The sequence below is a fragment of the Ovis aries genome, chromosome 3, assembly GCF_016772045.2.
Source record: "Ovis aries strain OAR_USU_Benz2616 breed Rambouillet chromosome 3, ARS-UI_Ramb_v3.0, whole genome shotgun sequence".
NCBI classification, from domain to species: Eukaryota; Metazoa; Chordata; class Mammalia; order Artiodactyla; family Bovidae; genus Ovis; species Ovis aries.
The window spans coordinates 207046770-207069255 of NC_056056.1; the positions used below are offsets into that span (position 1 = coordinate 207046770).

The window sequence follows — 22486 nt, forward strand, 5'->3', positions numbered from 1 at the left end:
AGGTTATGTCGGGAGCGAGGAAGTCTTTATGGAGCTCCTGCTTGGGCCTCGTAGAAATAAGAGTAGCCTTTCAGATATCTGTAGTAAATGAATGGAAACTGGGCAAGGGAGTTTCATAACTACATGAAGGAAAGCATCAAAATGTTGAGTGCCCATCATGGGTATGAGGTGTTTTCTTACGTAAATTAAGTGTTGGTTGAATCAGGATGAACCTAGAGATGATCATACTGAGTGAAGTCAGACAGAGGAAGACAAATATGGCACTTATATATGTGACCTCAAAAAAAAAAAAAAGATACAAATGAGATGAGCATATTTACAGAACTGAAACAGACTTACAGACTTCAAAAACAAATCTATGGGTGGGGGGGAGGTTCATGTTTGGGAATGCATGTAAGAATTAAAGATTAAAAAAAAAAAAAAAACAAATCTATGGTTAACCAAAGGGTAAACAACATGGGGAGGGATAAATTAGTTTGGGGTTAACATACATGCACTACCATATATAAAATACTAAGGATCTACTGTATAACACAGGCAACTCTACTCAATACTCAGTAGTAGCCTATATGGGAAAAGAATGAAAAAGAATGGATATATATGTAAGTGAATCACTTTGCTGTACACCTGAAATTAAAAACATGTAAATTAGCTATTTTTGTTGTTTAGTCCCTCTCATGTCCAACTCTTTGTGATCCCCTGGACTGTAGCATGCCATGCTTTCCTGTCCTTCACTTATCTTCACAAAATCAGCTGTAGCTGAATGTAAAATAAAAAATTAAAAAAAACAGTGAATCAAACGGAGAGTTAGCAGGGACCCTGCCCCTGGAGGGGTTGTGTTAAGCCAGAGTAGTAACTGATTGGAAGCTATTGTACAGTGACATAAACATGTATGTGTTCGATGTGTATACATATATATAGATGTGATATAAATGTATATATGTGATATATATACAATGTGCTTGCTCAATTGTGTCCAACTCTGCAATTCCATGGACTGTAGTCTACCAGGATCCTCTGTCCATGGGATTCTCCAGGCAAAATAGGGGTTGCTGTTTCCTACTCCAAGGAGTATCTTCCCCTCCCAGGAACTGAAACTGCATCTCTCACATCTCCTGCACTGCAGGTGGGTTCTTTACTGCTGAGCCATTGGGAAAACATAATACACACATATATGTATATATATGAATACCCTGACATTAATGTAGGATGAATTTCAGAGATCAAAGACTGGAGGAGAAAGGAAATAGAAAAGAGCATAAGAGAAAAATCAGAAGAATTCTCACTGGTGAAAGCAAGCAACATAATTTATTAAGTATGCAAGGCAATGCACTAAGGCTTTTCCATTTCATCTGCGCATAATAAATGAATATGGCTATTTTCATTTGTACAAAACTCTTGTATAAGAAACTTATTTAGGTTATAACAAGTACTGAGCAGCCACACGGTGTTTAAAGCTGACTTGTTACAGAGGAAGGTCCCCCCCCCCAACCCCACACACACAAAAAACCAAGCCTGTGATGTTATATTATGTACATTCAGAATTTTATTTCAAAACAAAGAACCGTAGTAACAATAATAGAAAAAATCCATTTGGAAATTATTCACAACCTGGTCACTGAGAACTGGGAAAAATTCCATGCTGCACCACTGCCAACCCACTGGTCTGAGCTGGAGCAGAGGTGCAGTTGGAGGACAGTCTCCCGTCACAGCAAAGCCCTGTCCCAAGGCTCTGCGAGTTTTGTACCCAAAGCCTCAGCAACCAGAGGGAATGGTGAGAACTTAGAACCAAAATACTGTCATAGGCAAGGGTTTGACTGAAGGGCTTGAAATATGTAAGCACCAAAGAGGGAAAGGGAGGTCAAGTAACATATGAAGGAGGGATGAAGAGCCCAGTCTCCACTTCTAAAAATACTGGATGATCCTGGAGGTGGCCGTGGGCTGCGGCAAATGCAATCCCTCCATCTCAGCAAACCCTCTGGCCACCCCAGATCTATTGTCCCCTTCAGAATGCCTCCCTCTCCCCCATGACGCCCTTCTAGCGCACCCAGGAGGCATCATGTCCTGGTCTCACACTCTTTCCTGTCTTCTCCTGCTGTCTGAGTGGAGAGTGAGTCCTCCACTCTCAGTCTCAACATTTAGGGAGTTCTCTCTGTCCTCTCCAACAAGGAAAGGCAGCCAGATGAGATGAACTCTGAAGTTTCAAAGAAAACCACTGATGCAGATTCCACCCAGCAGAGGCAGTGTTGTTTACATATACACAAGTCTGAACACTTTATACCCAATAGGGGCCTTAGGAACCTAACAAGATAACCAGCAACTGCTTCGTGACGGTGCACACACATTTACGCTCATGTGTGGGCCTTACCGCACATCCACACAGACTGTCACGTGTGGTCTACAGGAAGGTTCAAGTCCCTCAGAGGACACCTGACATAACACTATGGTAACGTGGTAACAAGGGTAACTTGACACGGTAAACAGACATAAACAAGCATGAGATGACTCTCATGTAATAACACACGTCAACTGGATAATAATCGTTCAGGAAAAAAAAAATTGTCTTCCAGCGCTGAGGTTACTAATTCCAAGTTAGCTATAAACATCTCTAACTTCTTTTAAAGCTATGGCTTAAAGCAAAATAAAAGTCAACATCTAAAATCCTCTAAACAACAAGCTGAAGAAATAATGAACCTCTACCAAGAACCAAGACTTTTGGTTGCTCACTTGGGAGGCTCTCCCACCAGATGGGTGATAGGAATATTTTTTTTAATAAAAGTGAGTTTACTAGAGAAAGAAGCTGCTTGGTCCAGTGAGGGGAGAGAGGATTTGTAGAAATAACCGTCCCTTCTCTGGACTCCATCCAAAATTAGAACCCATAAACCCCTATTAACTAAAATGCCCACCTTAGCAATAATCCTAGATTTCAAGTAATACTACATATAATCTTAAACGAAGAAAAAAGTTCCAAAGGAAACCAATAGCTTCTTTATACAGGCACATGACTTTTCTGAGAAAGTTGAGAGTTTTTATCTGAAGGATAGGAATTGTTTTAAGAGGCAACGTGCAAACCTCACACACCACATCATGCATCCCTCAATCATGCATGACCTTTCTCCCTAAATCCTTCCCTTATTGCACCTTAACCTCTTCGGTATCAAATCTTCCACCCTATAACCTCTCTTGAAGCACCTCCCTCTAACCTCAATTTCCTTATGCTTTCATTATTTGGTAAAATTACTTTATATTTAAAAAAATAAATATTTATGCAATAAAACCAGAAGATAAAATAAATAAAACTCAAGTTAATTTGCTCAGCAGAGCTGTACGGAAGTGAAGGAGCTCTTATGGAATCCCTCTCTGCCCTCCACTCTTAAGTGTACCTGCTTCCTGGTGAGTCTGAGGCTGGAGGAATGGCACCTTCTAGCCCATTCCCAAAAATGCCTTGAGGCAATTTTAGAACCTAAGGGAGCGAGAGCTGGCCAAGTTGTCACATACCAAGTGGCCAATCCCTCCTGAAATGAAGGTAGGTTTACTTGGTCTCTCCTGAACTGAAGAGAATGTCCAAGAAATGAAAATTTTAAAAGCCATTGAACACAACGACTAACCCCAGCTTTGGGATCCTCTGAGCGCCCATCGAGTATGTGGATGAGAAAGGAATGGAGTAGCAGCATTCAGAAACAGTCCTGGGTTACAACCTGATGAGGTCTCCCCGCTTGCTCAGGGGGAGGTTGCTTTTCGTGACGGGAGGGAGGTGGGTAGGAGGCACGTCTTAGGCATTGGTGTCCTTCGTGGGCTGGATGCTGTTCATCTCCATGATGGGGCCTTTCTCACCGCGGGTTCCTGTCTGCACCTGCCCTTCAAAGGCTCGTGTAATTTCCTCAAAAGTCCTGCCACGGGTCTCAGGAACTTTGAAGAAGGTGAAGACCCAGAAGATAACGAGGAAGACAGTGAAGACGATGAAAACGTAGGCACCTAAGTAGAACTGGTGAAGAGATACAGAACAGAAGAGTCAGTCAGTTCCCTCACAATCATATTTCCAATAGCCTTGAAGGCATAACCCCCCCTAGACTTCATCAAAACAGTGCAGTCTCTTCAGAGACTTGCTCATGATTTCATTGGTAACTTCCTAGATTTCTCTGCAATTTTGTGTCATTCCTTTTCCTAGTCATTAAAGTTAGCCATTTCCAAATACCTATTGAGTTTTTAGGACTTTTGATTGACATCACTATTTTTTATTTATTTCTGGCTGCACCAGGTCTTTGCTGCTGTGGTTGGGCTTTCTCTAGTTGCCGTGAGCGAGGGCTACTCTTTAGTTTCCGTGTGTGGGCTTCTCTTATTGTGAAGCATGTGGCAGGTGAAGTCTTCCCAAACCAGGGATCGAACCCTTGTCTTCTGCTTTGGCAGGCGAATTCTTAACCAAAGGACCAGCAGAAAAGTCCTTTTGATTATTTTTTTTAAATCTGGGTTTCTGAAAGACTCACAAAAATTGGAAATGCATCCTAGATGTCCACTGCTAGTTCCTTTATTTAACAAATCAACTCTAGGCCATTTTACGATAGGACCTACCTCATCATTAACATCCTATCCTCAGTGAGCCTTTTGGATCTGGCCATTAATGCTACATCAAATGATGGATTTTAAATATTGATTTGGAATCCTAAGGCCTAACATTGCTATTCTGTTCCTAAGCAGAACTATGTATTAATTGGTTTCAACAAGGGTTGGATGAGTTTTAAGTTACTTACCGTGGCTGAGGGGAAGAGCAGTCCAACCAAAAAGTTGGAGGTCCAGTTGGAACAACCGGCCACTGCCATGGCTGCTGGGCGGGGTCCCTGGCCAAAGAGTTCAGCCACAATAAACCAGGGAATGGGGCCTGGGCCAATTTCAAAGAAGGCCACAAAGACCAGGATGGCCCCAATACAGATAAAGCTCATCCAGCTGTAATTATCCTATGAGAAAGGAACAGAGGAAAGTTAGTATTAAAGACAGCATGCCCAGGTAGGCGTCAGCTTCCCACAGATGAGGACTGATGAAAAGTTCCTTCTATCCCATGATGTAAAGGAGTTACTGGACCTAGAAACCTTGGGCTTTGTTGTCCTTGTTTTTGTTTTGGCTGCGCCATGCAGAATGTGGGATCTTCGTTTCCTGACCAGGGATTGAACCCTCACTCCCTGTGCTGGAGGGCGGATTCTTAACCACTGGACTGTCAAGGAAGTCCTAGCAGCCTTAGGTCTTAAGAATCTTAGCAGTATGATCACACGTGTCATTCTGCACATTCTGAGACCATTTCATCAGTCATGAAACCAGACTAATGACCTTAACATCTCTTTGAGAATGAAATGAGACCATGTATTTTATAAGCTATATGTCATATAACTATAGGGATGACAGCAATTTAATTATCTATCTCTGAAAATCCACTTTTCTTAAACCTCTGCACCTATTGCTTCTCTCAAAGTTCACTTGTATAATTGCCAAACCTCGACGACCCACCCCCTCACCTTTCCCAACTTCTCTCTTTCCTTTACAAAGAGTACTCACCTTTAGTAACAAAGAAATTGTCATGAGGATGGAACAAAAAGCCATCCCTCCAAGGCCAATCAGGTGTAGAGTCCTCCTCCCAGCCCTTTCCACCAAGAACACCTAAAAAAAATGATTTAGAAAAAGAACCCATGAAACAATGTCACTTTCTTTTTCATGAAGACACTGTATGAGCTACTGGAAGCTGCCTGATCAGCAGCAGGGTACGTGCGATAGTCACACTGCCTCTCTTCTAGCTCTGAGTTAAGAGCATCCTCCATGGTCCCCTCTGTGCTTCCCTTTGCCCATCTTTTCATTCACCCATCATTCAATGCCTCTTTTCCCCCACAGGGAATTACAACAAAAAAGGTTTAACTAAAAGGCAGCAGGGAGATGGAAGGACATGCCACCTATACTTGAATATGTGTACCAAGAATTCTCCACCCTGCTTGAAAATGATCAAAACATCTGACTTACAGACACCACAGTGAAGATGGTGTTGACCACACCTGCACCGATAGTGGCGTAGACCGGCTCCTGGACACCCGCATCTTTGAAGATTCCTGTCGAGTAGTAGAACACCTAACGGAACAAAAGGTGCTGCTGTGAAATACAGTTGTGCGTAGCAGTTGCACTGAACCCTCAAAAAATCAACTCAAAAGTCACCGAAGTTCAGGAGTACTTTCTAGCAATTTTTTGTTGCTGTTGTTCAATCACAGTATCTTTTCTGCAAACAAATGCTCTTTTGTAACTTATTTTCTTCTTAGTCGTCTTCAACTGCAGCTACTTAGTTCCATTTTTTCCCTCTGAACTATGCTCATTCTTACTGCTCCATTTAGTCTCTTCCTGAAGTCTGCTTTTAGTAACTTAAGAGAGAGCGGCTTAAGTCCTGTTAAGTTTTTCAATTCTGCTTTACCGATAGACTCTCACCCCAACTCCCACCCCCACCAACAATGACAGGCGTTGATGGATCAACTTGATAGTGAAGAAACAGAAGAGAAACCTCAGCCTGCTTGTTTTTAGAACGTGGGCTGGAATTCCAGGCACTGGATCTTTACAAGTGTTTTAGTAAATAACACCAGTGATTATTTTAATTGAATGCACACTATTAAATAAGCTACAGTTTATACTATTCTTATTATTTGGTCAACACTGTGCTAATGTAGGGCTGCCACAACTACCATAACTTAAGAGATGTGGAAACACTGGACTCAGACCTGAAGATAACAAGGCAACAGGATCTAGGTTGCTCAGGCTCTTAGGCTTGGTTTAGGAGTTTATGATTTCACCCAGAATATCTGCCTCCATGGCAGCCCCTATTCAGCAGACTTAAAAAAAAAGTTAGTGTGGTACATTCTGTTTCTTTTGTTCTTATTGTTATTTATCTTTAGTTTTTGGCTGTACCATGCGGCATGTGAGATCTTAGTTCCTAACCAGGGACTGAACTCGTGCCCCCTGCATAGGAAGTGCTGAGTCTTAACCACTGGACTGTCAGGGAAAAGTTCTTCATCAGAGTTTTGATCAACATACACTTCCACATTGGGAGTGACTGTGCAGAAACAAGTCTTCAAAGCCCTACAGCCTAAGATAGAAACCATGTATATTTTCCAAAATAAGATTCAGGCTGTGCTCTTGGAAACTGATATAAGTAGTGTCATCCTCATTAAAAACTGCTGCTCTGGGAGAAAAGCAAGGGTGATCTAATTTAAATTTTGTTTTTTAAAAAAATTCCAAGAATATTTAATAACATAAAGCTTGTAAGGAAAGACATTTGAACAGTTAAAACTAGAGATGAACAATTATGCCAATTCTCCTTATATAAAAGCACACACATCAAAAACCTAACTCAGACATACACACCTCAAGCAAACTTCTTATAATAAAGTCATGCTGCCTGGAACCTTGGAGCCAGGTTAAGCTCACCCCTACATCATCCTACCGAAAGCCAGCTTTACTTTGCTGGGTAAACACTGTCCAGGCTCTTACCTTTAAGGGAGATTAGAAAACATAGTCTGTTCAAAGGTAGGTTGGAAAAGTGACTTTCACCCACCATTTACTGAAGTGGAGGTGGGAAGGGGGAAGGGTCCTGCCTGCAGAGCACTCATCCATCATTTAACTTTCCCAGGGTGGTCTTTCTCTGATCCTGTTCTGCAGGGATCAGACTTGAGGGAAGCAAGCAAGTGCCTGGGGTGTAGAATTGAAGACGGTGGCCTTCTCAGGACCCATTTTATACCTGGACACCTCCCTCTAGTCCCAGTTTCACTGTTCTGGAAAGTTCTGAGTGTACATTTTATTACAGTGATTTTTCAAATGAGGAAATTTGAGACTGAGATCCATCGGAACCACCCAAGAGGACTTTTCAGACTATCTTCCCTCCCAGGTTCTAATATAACAGCCTCTAATCCCTCAGGGGAAGCACAAACAAGTTTTCTTGTGGTGCGTTAGGGAGAGAGGCTAAGGACCAACTTACTGTTTTAAGTTGTCATGTATTTTTTGCAAAACTGCTTTGTCATAAAATGGTTTGATCACACTGATCATATTATGATGGCAAACCCTCAGCTCATGAATTGGTACTTAGAGGTCTGGAGTGTTCTCCATATCCAAATGTATCCAAATATTTTATCTGCAAAAGGACAGAGGTGTAGGAATACCTTCTCTGCTCACACCCAGGACTCAAAAGAAAGCAGACTTTTGCACAGAATACCATGGCTACCTGCCCGATGCTAGCTTCCATTTGGCCCCTCACTTTAAACAATCACAGTCACTATTCTAAGTTGTAAAAAATATACACAATGGTAAGGCCAGCTCTGTCTGGGTACCCTCACACCTCCTAATTGCTCCCTAGGGCTTTACACGGATTTCAGTTTGTAAAGTCCTGGGAAAAAAACCCCAAGGTGTGTCAATTCTCAGATCTGCTTGGATTACATGGCCTATGTTATCATTGATGACATCAGCCAAGACAGATCAGAGTTAAAGAGAACTGGGTATTTAAAAATGAATGGTTGGGAATTCCCTGGTGATCCAGTGACTAGGACTTAGCAGTTTCACTGTGGTGGCCTGGTAACTCCTCACTTCCAATGCAGGGGGCACAGGTTTGATTCCCAGTTGGAGAAGTAAGATCCTGCAAGCTGAGAGGCACAGTCAAAAAGAAAATAAGCAGTCCAAAACAGAGGATGAATAAAAATTAGATAAATTACGATACTCCAAAATGTTAAAAAAAAAAATCTGGAAGAGGACAAATGTTCATGACAAGTTCTAAGACTAAGGGTGAGAAATTTTTCACTCTCTCATTTTGCCACACAAACGTGTATTATAGATATAACTTTAGAAGATAAATCCAAAGGCAAGTCTAAACCTGGATAATGTGCCTTTTCTGAGAAACCACTACCAGGCAAACATTGTGGGAGGCCCTGGGTATATCAGAAGGTGAGCAGCGGCCAGTGCGGCTCCCCTCTGGTCAGGTGTGTTGTTGTTTAGTCACTAAGTCCTGTCTGAATCTTTGTGACGCCATGGATTGTAGCCCTCCTCTGTCCATGGGATTTTCAAGGCAAGAAAAGTGGAGCGGGTTGCCACTTCCTCCTCCAGGGGATCTTCCTGACCTAGGGATCCAACCCTCATTTTCCTGAATTGGCAGGTGATTCTTTACCACGGAGTCACCAGGGAAGCTGGTCAGGTGATTCCAGTGAAATGGGCTGGACACATCTGCCCCGAATGGACACTTACCGCGTTGATCCCAGAGAGCTGCTGGGAGAGCTGGAGCATGATGGAGATGATGATGGGCTGCCGGTAGTTGGGGGCACGGAAGAGCTCCAGCACTGTGACTTGCTTCTCCTGCGACATCCGCATACTCTCGTCCTTCATCTCCTGGATGTCCTGAGCCACGTCCTCGGTGCCCCAGAGTCTCTGAAGGACTGCGGAAGAGGAGAGGTCACAGATAAGGTGCTGGCTAATGCCTTGCCCCCATGAGACAGCTGGGAAAATGCCACTCTGAGGAGCCCTGTGTCTGGCCTGAACTTGCCTTCTCACCCCTCACCCCATATGACTTCAGAGAAATCAGACAATTCTCCGCTCAGGTTCTGAAGGGCACGGAAAGGAGCTGACAAGAACCAGATCCAAAACCCTCATCTTAAACTACAGTCTCGAGGCTCCTACAAAGCATGAAGGATACTCACTCTCCTTTGCCTTCTCCTCCTCCTTTCTGTTAATGAGCAAGAATCTAGGACTTTCAGGGCAAAATGGAAGAGCAGCGCACTGGATGATGGCTGGTAAGATGGTGAAGCCCAGCAGCAGAGGCCACAGATCTTCAGTCCCCAAGATGACTTTTAGACCAAAGATCTAGAAACCAAAGACAGTACTATAAATTCCATACTTTAGAGGCCACATGCTTAGTTGCTCAGTCATGTCTGACTCATTGTGACACTTTGGACTGTAGCCCCCCAGGCTCCTCTGTCCATGGGATTCTCCAGGCAAGAATACTGGAGTGGGTTATCATTTCCTCCTCCAGGGGAACGTCCCAATCCAGGGATCAAACCAGAGTCTCCTGTGTCTCCTGCACTGCAGGTAGATTCTTTATCCACTGAGCCATTGGGAAAGCCACAAATTGATTAAAAAAAAAAAAAAGTTCAGAAAATCATCTGGCCTTCTATCACAGGGAAAGATAGCTTTTTCTTTTTCTACCCTACTTGTTTCCTTAGCCATCTATGAGCGCTAGTAATATTAATATCTGAAACATATGCAGTTGAATAAGTGCCAGACATATTTTGTTTGTAAAAATTGAAGCATGGTTGATTTAAGTACCAATGTACAGCAAAGTGATTCAGTTATATATATATATACACAAAACCTTTTTAAAATATTCTTTTCCATTGTGTTTATCATAGAATATTGAATATAGTTCCCTGTGCCACACATTATTTTTGGTGACTTTATCTGTGTAAATTCATTTAACGAGCCATGAATGAACATTCAATAAGTTCTAGAGTACCTGGGCCACCAGAATTCCGATAACGATGCCCAGCTGGTTGAGAGTACCAAAGGCACCCCGCAGGGCAGTAGGGGAGATCTCTCCAATGTACATAGGCACGAATCCTGTGCAGAGTCCGCAGAAGAGGCCGATAATCAGTCGGCCCAAAATCAGCATTTCAACTGACTCTGCTATTTTGCAGAATCCCATAAGGCAGCCGCCAGCTATGGCCAACAGGTTGACAATAAGCATTGAGTTGCGCCTGGAAGATTAAACAAAGATAAGGGAAATTTGCAAAACAGAGTCCACCTCTCCCCTTCTTTCCTGGTCACTCTACCATTCTCCAGGCTCATACATCTTTTGGTCAAACTTTTCCACTTTCTATTATCAGGACATATCTGATCGGGATAATCAGGACTAATGGTTCCTACGCCTCGGCCTACATAAGACTCACCTAAAGAACTTGTCGCAGATTTTCTCCTCTACGTCTTAGCTATCAGGTAGGATTTTAGGAAGCACTTCAAGGCCATTTGTTCTCAAAGTTATCCACAAACTACAGCATCCATCAGCTAGAAATTTTGCTAGAAATTAAAACTGTCCCACTCCACCCCAGATTCATCATTACGCCTTAATGTGGCTGGGGGGTGGGGGAGGAGGATGGAGACGAGTCTTCGGGATTGGTTTTCCCTTGATGGGAATGTTACAGGCTTTCTATTCAAATGCACCATCACCTCCCTGCTCTAAGCCTTAATGCTTGTCTTCAGTGCAAAAGGTATAGCCCCCTTCCTTGCACAGTTTCTGGTCAATACCTGCCAAATCGGTTGACAAAGAGTCCGACGGAGAAGGAACCAATCATACCACCCACGGAGAAGATGGCCACAGACAAGGACCACAGGGATGTGAGGAGCACGCTGGACGGGGGTGTTTCTGACCGTTCTTCCAAAGTGTAATTGAGAAAGTCTTTTATGATCTGCCAATTAAAATGGGTGGTGGGAGAAAAGACCATTATAGTTGGATGAGAAAAGATACAAACACTCAGGATCTTCCCCTCCCTAAGAGAACTGTGTTCCAGTTACTTTCTAGGTAGAGCGTCGAGGGAATAAATAGATGGCAATGGAAAAGACAGGTAACACTGGAATTCATGTTACTAAATCTGAATAACTTAGTTGTCCTGAAAATGCCAGTAGGTAGTAGTACTGATGTACTTCTGTTCAGGGATGATTTCACACCGCACCCCTGCACCCCGACTTTGTAACTAACCTCTAGGGGACAATAAGGGAAGTGTGTCACCAGAGGGTGAGAGGATGAATGGGCCCAGTCCAGGGTGCAGGGAGCCCCTGCCCTGAGCCTCTTGCTTTGATCAATGATTCAATTAGATCCCCACCAATATCATGCCCCATCTCAGTCTTAGCCAAGTGAGCTACCAAGTCTGTCTAAGCATGATAATTCTGGAAACCCTACCTAAAGGAATACTTTCCCCATTCCAAACTCAAAACTCTTGTTGCCTGGCACTCACCGCCTCAGGAGCATTGATGACTCCAGTGTTGTAGCCAAACTGGAAAGAGCCTATGGTAGCAATCGAGATGGCGAAGATCAGAGGTGTGGTGACCTGCGGGGAGGGTAGAGAAGAACATTCCTTAAAATTCTTGATCCATGACTGGCTCTTATTAAGGAGAACGCACCATGAGATTTTTGCACCTTGTTTTATGCCCCGGATACGTTCCAGTGCCTCCCAGTTTACAGTCTCTGGGAACTTGAATTTGTATTCTGCTGTTATCTGAAAATTGTGTAAATCTTCATTAGGTTGAACTGGTTCATAGTGCTTTTCAGGTCTACCACATTCTTTTACTTTTCTGTATATTCATTCTATTAATTTTTGAGTTTGATATTGAAAACTCCAACTAAAAATCTTGATATATCTACTGAAAAAAATTTTAATATATATGTAACTTTGTTCTGTATTTTCCAAGTCTCCTGTAAATGTGTTATTATACTTTCATAATTTAAAAAAGAGAAATACCATGAAGATAAAATTTAAAAAAAGAAAATTAAAAAACAAGAGATTAATGTACTAGAACTCAGCTGGTTGGTAGTATGAAAACAACAACTTAACCGTTTAGGTAGTGAATAAGGAACACAAAAGAACTGAAGAGCTTATCTGGTGATATAGATGATCATGAAGAGTAAACCTGGGGAAATTCTGGAAAGAAAATTTTGGAAGGGACAAGTTAGGAGAACTGGGTTAGTCCGTTTGTCAGTATTCAAACAGCAGCCCCAGGTAAATAAATCCCCAGGCAAGCACAGAATTGTGCTCAGGGATAGAAAAAACTGAGGGCAGACAGCAAAGCCTTAGGATTGTTCTTAGAACAGATTATTCCGCGACCAGCTAGAGCCAGTGTAGGCTCACCCGTACCCCAAATTCCACAAAAGCACGAGTGGTACTGATGTGTCGTCATCACCAGGCTGCTCGCAACTCTGGGTCCCAGAATGTGCAGGATCCGCCCGCCGTACCACCGTACCCTTCCTTGGTCCCATCTGAAATTCTTCCCGTTCCCTTAAAGAGGTACTGCTATCCCCCACCCACCCACCAGGGGGCGAGAACAAGCTGACTCCCAATCCAAAATGGAGACATTTTGTGAGGGGGCTGTGCTGAAACCAACCCAGTCATCACTCACCTTGTCGGGGATAATTCTAGTAGGTGTGATCTTAATTTCCACCCCAAGAGAGCTCAGTTTTTATGCCTGAGAGCTCCCCGCCCCCGCCAACCCTTTCTCATCTTAAACTCCTTCCCTATCAAGTCAGGCAGTGGCAGGCCTCGAGTTAACAGTTCCCCAAATTGACCTTGCCTCCACCGGCATCTAAGTACCCCCGAGGCCAGCGGGGGCAGCGCTTTCTATTTCATTCACTCCTTTTAGTAGAAACCTCTTATTTTCTCTCATCATTTAACTCCTGAGGGCCTTCCTACTTTTTCATCCCTTCTCCCATCTTTTATTTTCAGATAAATTACCTTAGTGAAAATGCCCTTCTCCCAGCAAATACCGCATCCACAACACTCAATAATAAATATACTGTGCGGTTACAATCATGGAATTCTCTCTCCTTAGGTAATTCAGGGAATCCCACAAGTCATAGAACAGATGATGGCTGGACACCGACCCGGCACCCCCAAAACAAACCTCAGGTCTTTTCAAGGTCTAAAGCATCAACACCACCATACGCCCCCGATCCCCTGAACGCTCAACTTCACATCCTCAAAAGCATGTAATTGTATTAAAGAAAACACAAACACACACACCCATGTGTGTAATACAAACAACTTCTCCAGGTGACTTTTCCCACACCAAGAAGGTGAATGGAACTGGGATAAATCCTTCATAGGACATGACATCCGAAAAGAATTGTGTAAGTGCGGCACTGCAGGCTGGGAGAGCAATGGGAAAGGCTTCCAGATTGCTAGGTGACTCCGCGGAACAGAGCTCAGCCAACGCCGGTATAGCTTGCCTTTCCGAGTGCAACCCAAGCCGGCAAAAATAACCGGTAACCGTATCGCTCTTACCTTCGTGGTCCCCATGGCCCTAATTTAATTCTTTTCAAATCTTCGATAAAGATCTAGGAGTGGGACTCCAGAGACCCCTCTTCCAGGCAGCAAAACCTCCAAAATGTCCTCTATCGGCGGCAAGTTTTCCTCCAGGTCCTCAGTAGCGGAGCCTATATCTCATGCGCCTATATAAGCTTCGGAGAGGGCGGAGCCCGGGAGACAAGCCCCCAGCCCCACCCTACCCGCCTCCAATCTTTGGAGCTCCTCGTAAGTGTAGACCTCAAACACTGCCCCCTCCCTAGGCAACACCCCCCAACCCACCCTTCAAGCCTGCTTTGGAAAACCACATCCTGCCCCCACCCTACTTCATTTTTTTTTTTTAAAGCTTCTCCTCCTTCCCCGTTTTAAGAGCACGTTTCACAGACAAAATGCTACCAGAAAAACCCTGGAGGGAGGGCAGATACACTTTATTTTTTGCTCTCGCAAGGGCTCAGAATTGAATCAATCCGTAAAAAGGTGAGAATAAAGGCTATCCATATTCGGCAAAGGTCGCTGGATGTGAACAGAAAACATTCATAATCCTATGACTTTATCAGCTGCTCTTTGATTGCAGGCTGTGTCTACAATCTTGGAGGGGAGGGAAGGACAGTCTGGAGAAGGAAAGCCAAAGAAGGAAGAATTGGAAGAGCTTTTGGCTCCACTTGCCCTCTGACTTAGCATAGTCTCTCCTGGGGGAAAACCTGAATATCCAGGAGCCAAACCAATTCTTCCTGGGTTCCAGGAAGCAGAGAATCAGCTGGCCTGGGACACAATCCACACTCCTGAAAATGTTGTTCACCAGCTTCCCACCCAGCTGAATCCCACCCACTCTGCAGTGTTTTGCCCCTAGTCCCATGTTGACAGCATCTAGAGAGAGAACAGCTGTAAGGTTCCATTAAACAGGTATTTTATTTGCAGAGCACAAACTGTGTATCAGAAAGAAGTTGGGGATTCATCAGTAGAGAAGATCAAAAAATCCAGGCCCTCAGGAATCGACGGTGCTCCCCTTCTTCCACTTCAAACATTCAAGAGGGACCAGGGCAACTGCTTCTTACACAGCTGGAGAGAACTGCCAACATCCTATTCCTTCTAGGCTGTGAGAGAAAAGCATGAGATACACATCTGATTTCCAAGCCATACAAGAGAAGTGAGCAAGATGAGGAGGAAAAAGATAGAAGGAAAATGAGAGCAGAGGAAGATGAAGGAAAATAAAAGGCCAGTGAAGTGACTCCCATGTGAGAGTAAAGGAAGGGGGGCAGTTTAGTTGTAGTTAAAGAGTTGGGTGAGCAATTATGTCAGGCCTTTATGGTGGGAAATTATCAATAGTCAAGTTCCCAATGCCTATTAATCTGTAGCCTAGCAACCCCAGCCGGGGGAAGAGGGGCAGAAACAGGTGAAGAGGTAGAATTTGGCTGGAGGAGTCACTGCTGATAGTGTATCTTCCTTTGGGGTTTTGGTTGGGCACCTGGAATCCAAACTGGCACTACGGGGCCTGAAACAAACCACCTCATGTGGTCTGTCCTTAAATGAGGATTAAAAAAAAAAAACAACTGAAGTATGATTGACTGACATTTTTATATTAGTTTTAGGTGTACAACATACTGATTCGGTATTTTTTATTATTTTGGGGGGATAAAAGTTTTTTGGTTTTATCTTTTTAAACTTTTTCTTCTGTCTTGGAGTATAGCCGATTAACAATGTTGTGATAGTTTCAGGTGGACAGAGAAGAGAGCTCAGTCACACCTGGTTTGATATTTATATACGTTACAAAATTATCACCACTAAATGAAGGCATTATTCAGTCTGGCTGTTAGCGGAGAAAACTGGCGATGAGTGAAACGTGACTTCCAAAAAAACCTTCCCATGAGTCCTGCCTCCCCTCCCCCGAGTCACCCCCCTGTATTCCAGGAAACCCTGAGCCAGGAGGCCCCTTTAGTTACCACAGCAACTGAGTTTAGCAGCCTAAGGACAAAGAATATCCTGTATGGCAGCGCTGCCAGCAGAAATTCAATCTAAGCCATTTATATAAGTTTTCTAAGTGACCACATTAAAATTTTTAAAAGAAAAACATTAGAAAGAAATGATTTTCATAATTATTTTATTTGACCTGATAGCCAAAATAATACTATTTGAACAAATAATGTAAGTATATATATTAATTTATATTAAAATAGTTTACTTTTTTTTCCCTAGTAAGTCTTTGAAATCCAGTGTATACATTTCGTTTACGACACATCTCCATCATAGACTCTGTTTTCTACAGCTACAGTAATAAGTCGTTCTAATTAAAACAACAAAGCTGTGTTTGATGGGAAAATATTTTCAGCTGCTTCAATTTTAAATGTACTAAAATGAGCAGTTCAGATGCCCTCCTCAGTCCTGCCAGTCTTGTTACGTGCTCATCGGCACCAGGAGGCTGGAGGCTGGACCCTGAAGGTTCACACAGAGATGCGTGTCTTTTTCTTCATTCTTTTTTAATCTTTGATTTTTATTTATTATTTGTGTCAGAATATCATTCTTTTTTTTTGTCCGCACAGCTTGTGGGATCCTAGTTCCTTGTCCAGCGATTGAACCCCTACCTTCAGCAGTGAAAGCGCAGAGTCCTAACCACGGCACCACCAGGGAATTTCCTCACCGTGTCATTCTTAGCTGTAAATCACTTTGTCTTTATTTCTTTTCATTTGCTTTAGAATTATTTTTTTTTACTCTTTTGCAAGAGCAAATGGCACCAGCGAAAGAAAAAATAGGTCTTTCGGACCCCTTCATCCACTCAGAGCAGGCTCCAACGTGATTCCAGGAGAATTATTTTCCCTGTATTTATTGAAAGGACAGATGAAATCATTGTGAAGGCCTAGAATTATATCTGTCTCAAATGATTTGTATAAAATCAGAGTAGTGAAGCAATTCCCAGGGTCAAGTTTTCGATGTCTGAAACCTGTAGGTTTTTCCTTCTTGCCAGAAGAGGAGGGAGGGTGGAAGGGAGGGAGATCTGAAACCTGCTTGCGGTGGCTCAACTCAGACTGCCTTTAAGAAAGTGGCTGAGTGGCTGAGAGGGATAGAGCAAACTCTTTTTTTTAAAATGGTATTTTTAAACGGTAAACACTGAAATTCAACGGGATCTCAAGAATTTAAGAGTAGGCTGAGCATATTGAGACAATGCTCCTAGAGCAGGTGGGTTTCTCCGAAACCTGATCAGGAACCTGGCTTGTCCCCAAGGTGACAGGGACCTCTCAGTTAAGCAATCCTCATCCTGGGCCACAGATAACAGTTGCTCAAGACGACTGTTTGCTAGTAAAGTGTTGGGGGGATTGGTTGCGGGGGCTGGGGTCTTGGGAGCACTTTGGAAGCAGGCAGCACTAGCTTCCAAGCTCCATGCAGTCAGGAGCCACAGCTCAGACAACCAGCCTCTAGGAAGCAAGCCAGGGAGACCAGCAAACTGTCCTACAGTGGGTCTCCTGTGTCATTTAATTCCTGTGTGGTGTTTTTCCATCTTTACTGAAAACAGGAGGAGGCAATGGGGTGGATAAATTTCAAAATGGAATCTGTTGGGGAGGAATTGGCATGAAATCCCTGCTTAATAGTTTAAGGGAGGTCAGCTTAGAAGAATGGGGATCATGACCTGAAATCTCTTAGATCCAGATGCAGGTATTTGCCACCGAGAATCTCAACCCCAGTTTCGGGTTCCTTTGTCAGAAGATGTTTGGAAATGCGATAACTAAGCAGGAAAACAAATAGATCCCAAATCCTAAAGCCTGGAGACAAAGGGCTGTAAACACGTTTACCTTGTCAAGATAAAGACAGGGAAAACTACCTCTTCAAGAGAACAATGTAAATGGTATTTCAAGGCCCAACAAAAAAGCTAGTGACTGCTTTGAAGATATCCAAAGTTAATTCTACTCTTTGCTAGTATTTGTAATATTCCTCCTCAAGAACAACTTTTGCACTGGATGTTATTTATTAATCTTCTTTTATTAGGCTAGGTGTAAATGGAGTTGATTGTGAATCTGAAAACACTACTTATTTTCAGGGTAGAAAATAAAACTCTCAGGGTGAAGAAAGAAAAAATTTGAGAAATGTTGATTTTCCTGTCTAAACAGGGTTTCAACCATTCATCATTCCAATTGATCCTGAAGGACCTAATCCCATCTCCCAGATCCTTATGATTTTCTTCTGCTCCTCCAACATGTTCAAAAGTTAATCTCTCACACACCAGTGCTAGATGAATTACCTTAAATTAAAAATATCTGACACGACTGAAGTGACTTAGCTTCACACAAAGAGACTAGCATGCATACAAACCAAAATATAATCGCATCATCTCCTAATCAAGTCACTTCAACAAGTTATTGAATAATCTAGATCAGTGCTGACTATTAGGAATATAATGTGAGTCACGTATGAAATTAAAAATTTTCCAGTAGCCACATATAAAAAAATGAAAAAAATTAGTGGCCACTTTTAATATTATACTTTATTTAACTTAATATGCCCTCAGTTCAGTTCAGTTCAGTCGCTCAGTTGTCTCTGACTCTTTGCGACAGATCAGTTTGAGTTTAGCCACCGCAAACAGGTTTCAGATCTCCCTCCCTTTCACCTTCCCTCCTCTTCCCTCCCATGGACTCCTGCACACCAGGCCTCCCTATCCATTACCAACTCTCGGAGTTTACTCAAACTCATGTTCAGTGAGTCAGTGATGCCATCCAACCATCTCATCCTCTGTTGTCCCCTTCTCCTCCTGCCTTCATCAGTCTTTTCCAGCATCAGGGTCTTTTCAAATGAGTTAGCTCTTTGCATCAGGATGCCAAAGTATTGGAGTTTCAGCTTCAACATCAGTCCTTCCAATGAACATTCCCGACTGATTTCCTTCAGGATGGGCTGGTTGGATCTCCTTGCAGTCCAAGGGACTCTCAAGAGTCTTCTCTAACACCACAGTTCAAAACCATCAATTCTGTGCTCAGCTTTCTTTATAGTCCAACTCTCATATCCATACATGATTACTGGAAAACCATAGCCTTGACTAGACATTTGTTGGCAAAGAAATATCTTTGCTTTTTAATATGCCATCTAGGTTGGTCACAGTTTTTCTTCCAAGCAGTAAGCGTCTTTTAATTTCATGGCTGGAGTCACCATCTGCAGTATTTTGGAGCCCCCCAAAATTAATTGTCACTGTTTCCACTATTTTCCCATCTATTTTCCATGAAGTGATGGGACCAGATGCCGTGATCTTCGTTTTCTGAATGTCGAATTTTAAGCCAACTTTTTCACTCTCCTCTTTCGCTTTCATCAAGAGGCTCTTTAGTTCTTCTCCACTTTCTGCCATAAGGGTGGTTTCATTCACATATCTGAGGTTATTGGTATTTCTCCCGGCAATCTTGATTCCAGCTTATGCTTCTTCCAGCCCAGCGTTTCTCATGATGTACTCTGCATACAAGTTAAATAAGCAGGTTGACAATATACAGCCTTGACGTACTCCTTTTTCCATTTAGAACCAGTCCACGTTGTTCCACGTCCAGTAATAACTGTTGCTTCCTGATCTGCATACAGATTTCTCAAGAGGCAGATCAGGTCACCTGGTATTCCCATCTCTTATACAATTTCCCACAGTTTGCAGTGATTCACACAGTCAAAGGGGTTGGCATAGTCAGTAGAGCAGAAATAGATGTTTTTCTGGAACTCTCTTGCTTTTTCAATAATCTAATGGATTTTGGCAATTTGATCTCTGGTTTCTCTGCCTTTTCTAAATCCAGCTTGATCATCTGGAAGTTCACGATTCATGCATGTACTGTTGAAGCCTGGCTTGGAGAATTTTGAGTATTACTAGCTTGTGAGATGAGTGCAATTGTGTGGTAGTTTGAGCATTCTTTGGCATTGCCTTTCTTAGGGATTGGAATGAAAACTGACCATTTCCAGTCCTGTGGCTACTGCTGAATTTTCCAAATTTGCTGGCATATTGAGTGCCACATTTTCACAGCATCATCTTCCAGGATTTGAAAGAGCTCAACTGGAATTCCATCACCTCCACTAGCTTTGTTTGTAGTGATGCTTCCTAAGGCCCACTTGACTTCACATTCCAGGATGTCTGGCTCTAGGTGAGTGATTACACCATCGTTTATCTGGGTTATGATCTTTTTTGTATAGTTCTGTGTATTCTTGCCATCTCTTCTTAATATCTTCTGCTTCTGTTAGGTCCCTACCATTTCTGTCCTTTATTGTGTCCATCTTTGCATGAAATGTTCCCTTGGTATCTCTAATTTTCTTGAAGAGATGTCCAGTCTTTCCCATTCTAGTGTTTTCCTCTACTTCTTCACACTGATCACTGAGGAAAGCTTTCTTATCTCCCCTTGCTATTCTTTGGAACTCTGCATTCAGATGGGTATATCTTCCCTTTTCTCCTTTACCTTTAGCTTCTCTTCTCTTCTCAGCTATTTTAAGGCCTCTTCAGACAACTATTTTGCCTTTTTGCATTTCTTTTTCTTGGGGATGGTCTTGATCACTGCCTTCTGTACAATGTCACGAACCTCTGTCCATGGTTCTTCAGGCACTCTGTCTATCAGATCTAATCCCTTGAATTTATTTGTCACTTCCACTGTGTAATCATAAGGGATTTGATTTAGGTCATACCTGTATGGTCTAGTGGTTTTCCCTACTTTCTTCAATTTAAGTCTGAATTTGGCAATAAGGAGTTCATGATCTGAGCCACAGTCAGCCCCCAGTCTTGTTTTTGCTGACCGTATACAGCATCTCCATCTTTGGCTGCAAAGAATATAATCAATCTGATTTCAGTATTGACCATCTGGTGATGTCCACATGTAGAGTCATCTCTTGTGTTGTTGGAAGAGGGTGTTTACTATGACCAGTGCGTTCACTTGGAAAAACTGTTAGCCTTTGCCCTGCTTCTTTCTGTACTCCAAGACCAAACTTGCCTGTTATTCCAGGTATCTCTTTACGTTCTACTTTTGCATTCCAGTCCCCTACGATGAAAAGGACATCTTTTTTGGTTGTTAGTTCTAGAAGGTCTTGTAGGTCTTCATAGAACCGTTCAACTTCAGCTTCTTCAGCATAACTGGTCGGGGCATAGACTTGGATTACTGTGATATTGAATGGTTTGCCTTGGAAATGAACAGAGATCATTCTGTTGCTTTTGAGATTGCATCCAAGTACTGCATTTAGGACTCTTTTGGAAAACAATTACCATATCAGTTAATATGCATTATCTACTAATGACTCTGATGGGGCACAAATAATTCATAAATGAGAAAATAACTTGCCTAGGCTGACATACATAGTTGGCACATGTTATTGACCAGATTTGAACCTAGACAGTCAGGCTCCAAAGTCTTTGCTTTTCAAAATCACATATATTCCCTCTCCTTACAGTCACTCAGTCTTATTTCTACTATTCTTCCACATATACCTTTATGTCTCAACTATACCTAACAAGTATTTAAATAAACCATCTGTGTTTGTTTGCTAGGGCTGGGTGATTTAAGGAGAAATATTTTTGGTCTTCGTCTCCATGTCTGGCATAAAAATTTCCTAAAACCCTTGGAATTTCCCGAGTGGTAGGAATGTCTGTTATTCATAAGGAGCCCTTTGGGCCACACCTAAATTTATGCACATGAAGTGATTCAAATGTGTGGCTCTCAGATAGCCTAAGGATGGAGCTGGTCACCAGAGAGATCAATGGTTATGGGACTAACACTTTTAGCACTACTCACTGACCTCTTGGGCTGCAAGGAGATTAAACCAGTCAATTCTAAAAGAAATCAACCCTAAATATACATTAGAGGGAATGTTGCTGAAGCTGAAGTTCCAATACTTTGGCCACCTGATGAGAAGAGCTGTCTCACTGGAAAAGACTCTGATGCTGGGACAGACTGAAGGCAAAAGGAGCAGGGGGCGGCAGAGGATGAGATGGTTTGAAAGCAATTACCAACTCAATGGACATGAATTTGGGCAAACTCCAGGAGATCCTGGAGGACAGAGGAGACTGGAACTGAAGTCCATGTAATCATCAAAGAATCAGAAATGACTTAGTGACTGAATAACAACAACACTGACCTCTAGAAAGGGGAAAGGAAGAGCTACAGATTAAACTCTATAAAAACGCTGGAACAAGGGATTTGATGAGTTCCCAGGTAGGTGAGCCTATCCATATTTGGAGAAGGTGGTGCAACCCACTTCCATGGAGACATCTTTCTAGACCTTGCCCTACCTATGTACCTTTTTCCAACTAAAACAAACAAACAAACAAAAAAAAAACCACACCTCACAGCAAGAGAGTTGTAAGTTAAGTTTTATTTGGGGCAAAATGAAGACTTTAGCCTGGGAGACAGCATTTCAAATAGCTCTGAGAAGCTGCTCCAGAGAAGAAGGGGAGAAGGTCATTATAAATGTGATTTTGGTGAAGGGGGAGTACGTAC

At 42.7% G+C, this 22486-nt stretch overlaps 1 protein-coding gene across 1 annotated transcript; it reads right to left on the minus strand.

The window, feature by feature from the left end:
• Nucleotides 1–1525: 1525 nt before the first annotated feature.
• SLC2A3 (solute carrier family 2 member 3) lies at nucleotides 1526–14172 on the minus strand. The gene is given in 10 exon segments (NM_001009770.1): nucleotides 1526–3985; nucleotides 4749–4952; nucleotides 5545–5646; nucleotides 6001–6105; nucleotides 9247–9434; nucleotides 9696–9858; nucleotides 10508–10748; nucleotides 11296–11456; nucleotides 12003–12095; nucleotides 14043–14172. Coding segments are annotated over 10 exon segments (1485 nt in total). The 5' UTR covers nucleotides 14058–14172; the 3' UTR covers nucleotides 1526–3772.
• Between the last annotated feature and the right edge of the window lie 8314 nt (nucleotides 14173–22486).